The sequence below is a fragment of the Nyctereutes procyonoides genome, unplaced genomic scaffold, assembly GCF_905146905.1.
Source record: "Nyctereutes procyonoides isolate TBG_1078 unplaced genomic scaffold, NYPRO_anot_genome, whole genome shotgun sequence".
NCBI classification, from domain to species: domain Eukaryota; kingdom Metazoa; phylum Chordata; class Mammalia; order Carnivora; family Canidae; genus Nyctereutes; species Nyctereutes procyonoides.
In genome coordinates, this window is record NW_026575041.1 from 3,358,096 (window position 1) to 3,369,935 (window position 11,840).

Here is an 11,840-nt window from a genome sequence, read left to right on the forward strand (position 1 = left end):
ACTGATTATTTCATGTTCCCCTCAATAAATCCCTTTTGTGTTTATGCTAATATACATTGGTTTCTGCAACTTGCAAACAAAAGAATTTCTATCATTTTATTATTAATCCCTGCAAGTGTGAGGGCTATGTGAAGGGAAGCCACTTCCATGGGGAGAGACACTGAAGTCCCAGACATGCCCCACTGGGCCTACATCCTGCTCAATTTCCCAGTTAACCACTGTCTTTAGAAGTGTGGTTTCACCACATTTCTACCCACAAGCTTCCCTTGTCTTGTTCTCTTCTTTCACTCTGCCCACTTCGATCAGTCCTATCTTTCAAAGCCTAGTTAAAAGATTTCTCTGAGTCCTCTAAATCTACTCAACCTCATTTCTTAAAACCCTTCTAGCCTGACCATACCTATCTATGTTTGTATTTCCTATTTTATTTGGGAGTTTGGGTTGAGTGGCCTCTAAAGTCCCATTCAACTGCAGACTTCTGAAAATGATGCCTACCCACGTGTCAAATCTTCTACAGTAGATCTTCACCTTCTTCTTCAAGTAGAGCTAAGGAGAGGCTTGAGCATACATGGGCCTCAGCACCGATTTGCAGAGAGTGAACACAACCAACTGCTCATGGGAGTGAATGTGTTCTGTGATCTTCCATTTAAGAAACACACAGGCCTTTATTTTTACTTTTTCAAAGTGGAATCAGCCCCCTCCTGCCCATTATACAAGCAATATACTTATGGTCAATAAATCAAATGTTACATAAATTTTTTAAGTAGAAAAGGAAAATCACCCACAATCCTTCTCTTCAAAGATAACTGCTATTATAGTATTCTTTCAGAGTTTCTGCTATATACAAATATGTATGTTTCAGTAGGGCCTTCTGGAAACCCCATGTTGATCCCTTAAATAGAATCAAACAGAACAGTGGGAGGTTCCAACCTGGGATTTGTAGCTTGTAAGGTATTCACTTGCCACATTGCACATATTTGACTGGATCATATGAAAACCACTGATATTCAGCTGCTTTTGACCTACAAACACAATTTATTATTTAACCTAGTGTATGTGAAACCCAGAATGTCAGAACTGGTAGAGCCCTTAGAGACTTTGAGGTCTTACTATTCTATTGTGCCAAAGAGAGAAAAGTATCAGAGAAGTAACCAGCCAGTTCATGTACCAGAATCCTTCTACTGAATCAGGTACCTACCTTGCATACTCTTCTTCTTTTAAGCAGCTCAGGCACACTGAGGCTTTTTTTTTTTTTTTAAGATTTTATTTATTTATTCATGAGAGACAGAGAGAAGCAGGCTCCATCCAGGGAGCCTGACGTGGGACTCGATCCCGGGACTCCAGGATCATGCCCCGGGCCAAAGGCAGGCACTAAACCGCTGAGCCACCCAGGGATCCCTACATACTCTCCTTCTTTTAATTTGATAATCCTCTAGGTGTAATAATAATCTTCAAGAAGCAGATTTCAATTTGGTATCAGAAAATTTCTCATAGAATCTCATCAAATCAGAAGAGGCTGTGTTTGAGGTAATGATTGGAGATGTGGCTGGGAAGGACACTGTGACATGGATGGAGCTAAAAAGCCTCAATATTCAGGGGTCCGCATTTGCATGGCTTCTTAGGACTTTAGGAGGGGTCCTAGTAATGTATTAGCATGGCAATATGTTTTTTGTAATATTTGCAAAAGCAGGATATTTTTGAATTCTTTTTCTTAAGGAGGGCCCCCAGAATCATAGAAGTTTCAGGCCTGGATCCTGTCCTGTATGGTGGCACAGTTTTGAAAAGCAGTAGGCAAGGAAACCAGAATTCCTAGGTCCTAGTTTATAGCCCTGCTCTGGCCCAAATGGCTAGAATCGTACTTACTTTGCTTCCCTCATAGGGGGTAAAATCACAAATGTTAAATATCTTAGAACACATAAAAAATGTGAACAAACATAAATAAGTCATATTACTCAGATTCTTATGGTGATATGGGAGAATCTCTGCTGCTTTTCATGGCCGTTGAAGATAACACATCAAAAAATGTGTCCTCAGTGCATCTTCCTGTTTCATTTCCCTCTGTTACAACTTCCTTTTCTCCTTCCTCCAGCCTCTAGGCCCCAACCCCCAGCCACTGGACCAATCATTGGTTATTATCTTTTGCAATTTCTATATGTTTGTTCATGGGGCTCCCACTGTTTATAAAGTCTATCTTTACTGGAAAACAAAATCTTTACCAACAAGGCCCAGGTCTGCCAGCCCCTCTCCCCCCACTGTAATGATGACCTCCCTTAGGACTATTTCTTGTTAATCTTACAGATGGGGACACTGAGGCCTGATGTGGTCCATAACTGAGTTCCAGTGTCTTGATGTTCGGCCATTCCCAGGCCCCTAGCATCAGATCATAGACACACGGTTCTTGATATACACATGATAGGGGTCACTGCGTTTGTCCACTTTGCGGGAGCGGGTATATCCCAGGATGAGGCTGCCCACGGTGGCAGCAAATAGAAACATGACGAAGAGAATGTACATGTAGGAGTTGTCATCACGGCCAGGTAGGCTGGCCCGCCGCTCCCCAGTCAGGTCGTCTGACCCTGGCCGGCAGAGCAAGTTGCTGTGAAGAGTGGCATTTAGAGCCTTCAGCACTGCGTGCAGGCTCTCATACCAGGTCTCAGTCCCGTTGGTGGTCTCCATAGCAACAGAGATCCGGAGTGGGAGCAAGGAGGCCGCTCTGTTGGTTACAGAAAAGAGAGGGGAGTGGCTTCTGTCACCTGCAGTTTGAATTCCCGCCCAACCCCTGTAGGCCCCAGCTAAAATCCCAATGTCACAGTTTGTCTGTCTTCTCCATTAGACTGTAAGGTAGGGACCATATCTGTTTTATTAACTGCTATACACAAGCACATAAGACAGCGCTGAACAGATGCTCAGTATAGACTTGTGGAATAAAGCCTTCCTTCACCACTGTAACACATATTAATCTTTCTTTGGATTCTATAAATCACTGAGCTTTGGGCTTCAAGGACCTTAGGGGTTATTTATTCTAACTACTTCCATTTTATACACAAGGAAACCAAGACCGAGAGAGAATTAACTGGCCTGTCCATGATCAGAGAATATTGGAAGTAGAGCCAAGACAAGAGTCCCTCTCTGTGATGGCCAACTTAGAGCTCCTTTGGCTCCTGGGCCAGCTATCAGCAGGAATGTGTGGCACCATCAGAAGACATTCCCCAGAACCCTCCTTCAACACAGTTCTTTTTTTTTATATTCCACAGGGAGCATTTACAAGAGAGGATGGCTTAGATTTCATCCTACCTGGAGGCCAGAGGCTCAGTCGTTTGATCTCTCAAGTGTCCTATGTCACAAACACTCTAGATATTCCTACCTATTGGGGACAAATTCTGTTGGAAATGTGGGTGGTGGGGGAAGCAGGGAGAGGCTGATAATCACTGCAGACACCAGGGAAAAGAACAGGGTTGGGCTGAGGGGAGGGGAGTGAAAGCATCACTCAGTCCGATTTGGAGTTTTACCTACCCTAGAGAAAGAACACAGGCATCTCAACTATCCTGCTTTGAGACAAAATAGTCACTGTATACTGGTATATAATAAATGTTTCTTTTTCTTCCTCTCAGAGATTCTTAGTCTACAGAATAATATCCAAAGACAGCCTTGTATCCTAGTCTCTAAAAAACCATGTCATTCCTTTTAAACAAGGCTCCACACTCACTTCTTTCAGGAAGACTTCACTGAGTGCTCCCTACCCCTTAACCATATTCCACAAGCTTTATCAGTGCAGCCTTTCCTTTTAGCCAGCACTTATGTATAAGGCAATAAGTGGCTATTCTCTTGTTATTGATAAGGGTATCAGCAGACTACATGCTCCTGGTCAGCAGGGCTGTGTCTCTCCCTAAAGTCTAGAGGACTACCCTGAGACTAGCTGGGTGTTGTGCTTCCCTCCAGGGTCTACCTTGTGACTTGCTGGGTGTTCTTTCAATGGTCTCCAGTAAAGATGGCTACTTTAGGGACTTTTTCCATAGGCCATACACACTCAGAGTTCACTGACTGGTTTCAAAGCCTTCCTTTATCTAGGTAGAGTTGTCAAACAACCAAAGTTAACAAACTTGACTATTATCCAGGTCTCTTTCCCGGAAAAGATGACAGTTATGACCATGGCCAATGTTTATGAATGCAAAAGAAGAATCTCAAAAACACAGCAATCACCCAGGACTGGCCTACATTTCATGCAAGGCCTTTGGGGGCTCCCTGCTCTGTGGTGCTTGGACTACCTTGTCTGTATAGAGGAAAGGAAGAGAACAAGGGCTCATGGAATTAAGATCCAGGAGGCAGAGGTTCTCATCTACTACCCCACTTGTCAGATAAGAAATTTGTGCCTTCTTCATCCTTCTTATCGACCAACAGAAGGCAGTAGCAGCAGCACAATGAATTAATGGCTCAACTAATCATTCAGCCAGTCATCATTTATGTAGGCCCACTCTTGGGCAGGCCTCATGCTGGGAGCTTGAGGCGGCTCAAACTCAGTCCCTGCACTTAGAGACATACTGCCAGCTGATCCATAATGCAAGGGACAAGCCAGGGGCTACTGGGGCTTAAGGAAAGAAGGGACAAATTCTGATCAGAGCTCAGAGAGTATTCAGACTGATGGAGGCATTTGAGTTGGACCTAGAAGGGTTTTTAGGAGGTAGAGAAGGCAAGAAATGTAAAGAGGTAAACAAACATGACAAGAATGTTCAGAAGAATAGAAAGTAGCATAAAGGGGTTGGAGTGTAAGATGTGTGGAAGGATAAGATAGGACATGGGATAGAGAAACTGCCCTGGATTAGATTATGGAGGGCCTTGACTGCCACACTGCAGAGTTAGAACTTTATTCTGTAGTTGGGGAAGAACCAAGGGACAATACTTTAAAAGGGGGATGCAATGATCAGATTTGTGTTTGAAAGGACATTCTGGCTGCTATGTGGACTGGAGGGGACAAGAATTGAGGCAGGGAGCCCAGTGACAAGGGCCTTGAAAGAGTTCAGGTAGAAGACACAGAGTCCAGTGCTGGGGCCATGGGGATAACAAGGTGGGGGCCAGAAGAGAGGTGAGATATGAGAGACATGTGGGGACGAGTTTAGGGAAAAAAGAGCCTCAGACTGTTTTACAAGGAGATAACAGATAGATGGGGTGCCTGGAAGAGCCCACTTTGAAAGAAATGAGCTTCTTGCCCTGTTTGGGCTTTTGTTTCCTCATCTGTCAAAATGATTTTCAATCTGGAATTATTCAATAGGTACAGAGTTTCAGTTTTGCAAGATGAAGAAGTTCTAGAGATCTGTTGCATGATAATGTGAATACAGTTAATACTACTGAGCTATATACACTTGAAAATGGTTAATAGGGTAAAGTTTATGTGTTTTTTTTTTACCACAATTAAAAACAACAACAAAGAGAAGACTATCATCCCTGCCCTGCCTCCCTTGCTTCAGCACACAGTTTTATTATGGTCAAAAATTTTTTTTAATCCTATTCTCCACTTTTGAGAAGAAAATACATATACACAATACATACAATGAAGATGAAGCCTCCCTGTTCCCAGTGGTCCAGGACTCTTTCCCAGAGCAGTTTTCTTAGATGTCCTTGCAAGGCAGTTTTAACTGACAGGACAGAGGAAGGGCAACTTGAATCTGGAATACTCACCAAATAACGGGTAAATCTTCTGGCTCGGAGTCAGCTTCAGGAATCTCCCTGTGGGTGCCTCTGAATCTCCCTGAGGGCTCCTCAGCCCCTCAGCCTCTTCAGGGTGTCTCTGGACACATCTGGGGTCTCAGTATTGACTTTGGGAGCTGGGAAAGTCCCAGAGCTGGAAAGCAGGGGAGGCGGCAGGAAAGGAAGGAATCAGACACACAGAAAACTCTTCAGAACCAGGGTGGATCTCCCAAGGCTGGGGCCTCAAGAGTTGTGCAATAGCCTTGCTGTGGGTACTAACCCCCACCCACTTCCCCTCCCCTTCCTGCAGCAGCTGGGTCAGGCCAGTCTAGGGTTGCAGTTACAGGAACTGTGCAGTGGCCAAGGGATGTCTGATTGCTGCCACCCAACTCCAGGCCTGCAATGTCTGGGTGACTTTATGAGAAGCCTCAGTTTAACATGTGGGCTCTCGCTCAGGGACTAGCTAATAGTGCAGACGAAAATATTTCCTTTCCCAAGCATACAGGTATCTTAGCAAAAGCCTCTAAAAGGTTGACAGAGGCTGAGACCCAAGGGAATGATGATGGCAGCTGGCAGTCGGGTCAATATTTTACATAGGAACAAATGATGTTCCCAATGAACCTATTTGGAGAGACTGGGTAAAATATGGTCACAGCATCAGCATTTTCTGTAGCACAGCTCATTGTGAAAATTAAAGAAGAAAATTGCAATGCCTGACACTAGACGCTGCACAGATGTGGTGGCAGTTTTATTTTTGCAAGGCGGAGGCTGGTAGGATCTTCCGAGTCCATCTAGTCTAATCTCTAGTTAATCTTCTTCATCTTACAGTGAAGGAAATGCTGTCTTGGTTCAGCTGTTACTTGTGTGACGTAGGGCATGTGACTTTTCTAGGGCTCAGCTTCTGTATGCATCTGTAAAATGAAGGGGTTTTATCTACATAATCTGGTAAGATCAACTCTAACATCCCACGAGGGTACAAATCACAAAACTACTCTTTGAGACTATGGGACATTGGATATAGGTTGGTGGAAGAGGCATTTGGCCCCTAAATCACAAGATAGAAAAGGCTGCAGACCTTGTTCTCACAGATTAAGGTTTGTAACTGAGCCCCAGGACTGAGTTACACTGAATATGCCTGACTAGATAAACTGAGAGCTAAATCGATTGACTTGTTCATTTTTCCTCTTAACAGCCATTCTGCCCAGGTGATCTAGCCAGGGAAGGAACCAGACTCTGTGCAGAAAATGGGGTCGAGGGACAGTGTGGGGGACAGGGTGGGCGCCAAGGTAGGGCTCAGTGACGGGACTAAAGGTTCATGAAACCATTCATCCTTCACATCTTCCTCCTGAGGCCTCTCTGGATAGACCCAGATGTTTGTGGTTCTGACAGGAGAAGCAAAGAAACCACTATTACACACATTTAGGTCCTGGATTGGGGTAGGAATGAGGGCCTGGGTGCATGGGCATTGTGCTGGGTCAAGAGAGACAGAGAGCAGATAAAGAGACAGGTTGATTCTCTTTGAACTGCCTCTACATCCAAGGATTGGCCATTGGCATCACTGAGAATTTTGTTCCTCTTTCTCAACTCCTTGGCTTCACTCATCAAGATAGTCACTGATTATGAAGTTCATAATGGGGGAGATGGAGCTCTGCTCTGTAGAGTTCTTAACTTGAAACAGAAGATAGGCCAGTAAGGAAGGAAGGTGAACAGTGACTGACCATGCTGAAAGATATTTTAAAGATTATTCAGAATCTAGATTCTAGGTCAACTCCTTCATTTTGTAGATGGGGAAACTGAAGCTCCAGGAGAGAAGGTGACTTGCACAAAATGGCATGGCTAGTGAAGGGCAGATCTCTCATGAGAACCAAGATCTTTGGAGGCATGTGCTGTTTTTGGGTGCTCCTTCCACTACCGATGGCAACATTCCCTGGCAGCATCTGAGCTGTGCATCATACCAAACACAGCCTCCTCATGTTCTGAGGTCCCAGGTCTTCTACCTCCATACTACTGCTTTTTTCTGGCTGCACATTCTCACCAATCAAAGATCTGGCAAGGGGGGTTGGCATGTTTTAGAAGAGTTAACCTTTCTTTATAATCTCACCTCCTATGGTCCATTCTGCTCCAGAATCACTCCTGTTCCCCCAGACAAGCCAGAAGTACTCTCTTCTTCCACACTCTATTGCTATTTCCTGCACATTAACAGGTTCTTCCTGAATGTTCCTTTTTTTTTTTTTTAATGTAAGCTCTGTGCCCAGCATGGGGCTTGAACTCCTGACCCTGAAATCAAGAGTCACATGCTCTACCAACTGAGCCAGCCAGGTGCCCCATCTTTAAATGTTCTTGACTTGAACTCACAGGTGTCTAAGGTGGAGGTAGAAGTGTAAAGCTGTGATCTGAAGGATGAGCTGAGCATCTTAGGTTTTCTTCCAGGTTTTTCTGGGAAAAAGTAAAACTCTACCATTGGTTTTTTTGATTTCCCCACTGCTATATTTCAGCTACTCTTTCAGAATGAATGAGTTAACTGCCTGGAAATGTGGTAAAGAGAGGCAAGGGGGGAAAACACACAAGGAAGATAGGGGATCCAAAGACAACCCTGGAGACCAAGGTTGTCACCACCATTGACTGGGGAGCCAGTGGAGTCAGAGAGGAGTTAAAGGAATGGAACTTAACACAGAGTTGGAAGGACACACAGGAATAAAATCTGAGTTGGAAGGGATCTTAATAATCATGTTGTTGGTACAACCTTCATTCAACCAGAGGAAAGTAGAGCACCCCTCCCTGAGGAGATCACCTGTGAAAGGTCTCACAGCCCAGGATGGGTAGTGCTGGGACCACAAATAGGTATCCCATCCACAGACCTACTTTTAGTTTCCTGTTTTCTGTAGAACAGTCTAACTAACCTCCTCAGATTGTCATTTAAGCTTCTTTGGATGTGACTCTGCCTTTAGTCCCATCTCACCACAGCTCTACCCAATGCCCTGTGCCATATGATACTGAGCTCCAAACATTCTTTGCACTTGCACTCTTCTCGCCTTTGTTTATGCTGTTTTCTTAGGCAAAGGAGTCCCCTTCCTCTTTTTAATCTTTCTGGTGAACTCCTATTCATCCTTCAAGACCCAGCTCCAATGTCACCTCTCCTGAGACACCCTCCTGAGACCCTATCCTGAGACACCCCTCCCCCTTCCCCACTCCCTAGCCAGTTAGTCTCTCCCTCTTATCTGTTCCTAAAGTGCAGTGCATAAACCCTATTCAAGCACTATGCTGTACTGAAACTATATGTGTGTGTGTATGTGTGTGTGTGTGTGTGTAGGCATTGATACATATAAATAGGTATGTTAAACTATGTGCTGTGAGGTGTGAGGGCAAGGACCTTTGCCTCATACATTTCTTTGTTCCCTGGACCTGAGCACATAGTAGGCACTTAGTCAATAATAAATGAATCAGTGCCTCTTCTTATTAGACAATCCCCCATCTGGCACACATACACACTCATGAAAACAACTTATAGTACTTAAAGCAACTTCCAGAGAAAAAGATACCATTTGGTTTGGGAAAGGAGAGGTGCAAAGAAAAGAAGCTATCTTGGTCAGGTAGAGAAGAGATTCAAAGAAGGAAGAATTCTAAGCCTTCTTTGGAAGCCCAGACATTCCCTGTACCTGTACTCCATGCAATCCAAAGGGCAAACATTCTTGGCCCCAAAACACTAACGGTGGTTTTGCCACCCTGTTCCCTGTGTACCTACCCAGGGTGTGGCCACACACACCCACCCATTGCATACACACAGTCCAATTTCCAGTCACCCAGCCTGTGATCTTGCCTTTCATGTGTGCCTCTGATGGTTCCAATCTTGACCATATGTTTGGCTATGTGACCTTGAGCACTGCCTTTATTTCCTCGGAAATTCATATATGAGATGGGGATAATTATCCCTGCCCTGTCTACCTTACATGGGAACTGGGGGAGACAACAAAGGGGAAGGTGTTTTAGAAATTGCCAAATATTGGGGATCCCTGCGTGGCTCAGCGGTTTGGTGCCTGCCTTTGGCCCAGGGCGCGATCCTGGAGTTCTGGGACTGAGTCCCATGTCGGGCTCCCAGCATGGAGCCTGCTTCTCCCTCGTCCTGTGTCTCTGCCTCTCTCTCTCTCTCTCATAAATAAATAAATAAATCTTTAAAAAATTTCCCAAGTATTATAGAAACATAAGAGAGAATTACTAGCAGTTCAGGCCAGTTTCCTTTTCTGTTTCCCTACCCCCAACTCCAGATTACCAAGAACAGCCATCGCTATATTGCTCCTCCCCCCTTCCTTTGGTTCTTTATCCTCAGGAGAAGCCAGTACTTATGACTCTTCTTGATTCCCAGACACAGTTTCCTCCTTCAAAAACCTTCCTTGGAGTGCCTGGGAGGTGCAGTCAGTTATGCATCCAACTCGTAATTTTATCTCAGGTCCTGATCTCAGGGTTGTGAGATAAGTCCCTCTTTGGGCTCGTGCTCAGCATGGAGTCTGCTTGAGATTTTTTTTCTCCCTTTCCTTCTGCCCCTCCTGTTCATTCTCTTTCTCTTTCTAAAATAAATAAACATATCTTTAAAAAAAATAAGTCTTCCTTATTTCTCATACTCTGATCAGCCCTGTAGTCCCTTTTCATTTAATGGTACCATTCGGTAGTCCTGGGGTTGATGGAGAACATACCAGAGCTGGAATCAAGAGACATGCCCCTATTTGGCCATGTCTAGACATGTGTCTTGGTTAAGTCATGTTTCCACCCTAGGCTTCATATTCCCCATCAGTAAGATGGGAGTTTTGTCTTACCTCCTAGTAGGTATTTGGAACATCCATGCATTTAGTTTATGGATAGAACTGTGTTTTGAGATGTGTGGAGTGAGTGAGGGATGAAGAAGGTTGTTGGCTATCATAAGGAGTCAAGAAATCTGAAAGCAGTTCCCATGCCTCAAGCAGGCGTCTCCTCCATTTGGAACCAGCAAAGAGGATGGATCCCAGGAGATAATGAAGAGCTTACACATTTACCACGCATCTTTGTAGGTAAAATGGAGATAGCCCTGGACTCGAAGTGAGGAGACTTGGGTTCTGCTTCTCCTGGTATGTCCCTGGGCAAGCTATGGCCCCCCTGGGCCTCAGTTTCCCCACATACAAATTGGTGAAGAGTGGGGAGGAGGGATAGGAGGAGATGCTCTTCACGGACCCTCACACAAGGGTTTGTCTGAACTCATCTGCTTTCTAAATAAAAGAATCCCAAGTCCAGACCTTGTTCCTCTCGTCACATGGAGTGTACAGGCAACTGGACTAAGAGGCTCATTTTATAGGTAGTGACCCAGGCAAAGAAAGTACAAGGCGTACAGTAGGAGACTTGCACGGGTTTACACAATCTGTAAAATAGAACCCGGTCTCCTGACTGCTAAAGGCGTCTTTGGGAGTCCCCAGGCCCGGGGCACAATGCAATAGCGAAAGGGCAAGCCGGCTCCGCAGAGCAAGCAGCTCCCGCCAAACAAGAAGACCGCGCAGGGTCCGAAGGCCATTTCTGCGCGTGCATTCGCTGCGGCCCCGCGGGTGTTCGCATGCATACCTGTGGACGTGGAAAGAGCTTTCAAGCCTCCCTCCTGGAGCCTCTGAGTGCCGGTGCAAGCCCCCGTGGCTTTCAGGCTGGAACTGCCAGGCTCCCAGCTCTGCACTCCCACGCGGGGCCCCGGGATCCCTGCACCTCGGTTCTGTGAGCCGTGCCCCACCTCCGGTCGGGGTTCTCAACGGAGTCGGGAAGACCCCTAACTTCCACCCCCCGCTGCAGCGCAGCCTTCCCGACCCTGCCAGTGCGCCTTACCTGCCTCTTGGCAAGACTCCGAGGGGCGCCGGTCTCTAGATAGGACCCCGCACTCTGTGCCCCTGGGTGCCCCCCGCACAGCAACCCTCCGCGTTGGGTCTGCCTGTCTGCACAGTCTGCGCCCCGACCTGCGCTCTGCTCCCTTTAACCTTTCCCAGGGCGCCTCCTCCCCCGGCCCCGCCCGGCCCCCAGCACACCCACTTCTCCCCAGGCTGGTTTCGGGCGCCTCCGCCCAGAGCTGCTTGGCCCCACACGGCCGGCCGGCTGTGGGCTCCGACCCTTCCGTCCCCTGCAGCGCCTGCTTCCTGGACCGGAGACCGAGTGCCTCT

At 46.2% G+C, this 11,840-nt stretch overlaps 1 protein-coding gene across 1 annotated transcript; it reads right to left on the reverse strand.

Annotated features, from left to right (window-relative positions):
* Nucleotides 1–649: 649 nt before the first annotated feature.
* On the reverse strand, nucleotides 650–11,615 carry KCNE3 (potassium voltage-gated channel subfamily E regulatory subunit 3). The gene is made up of 3 exons (XM_055320808.1): nucleotides 11,512–11,615; nucleotides 5,671–5,833; nucleotides 650–2,710 (listed from the first exon to the last, which is right to left on the reverse strand). Exon 3 carries the CDS (start codon nucleotides 2,671–2,673, stop codon nucleotides 2,374–2,376), a length of 300 nt encoding a protein of 99 aa, XP_055176783.1. The 5' UTR covers nucleotides 2,674–2,710; nucleotides 5,671–5,833; nucleotides 11,512–11,615; the 3' UTR covers nucleotides 650–2,373.
* Nucleotides 11,616–11,840: the final 225 nt, after the last annotated feature.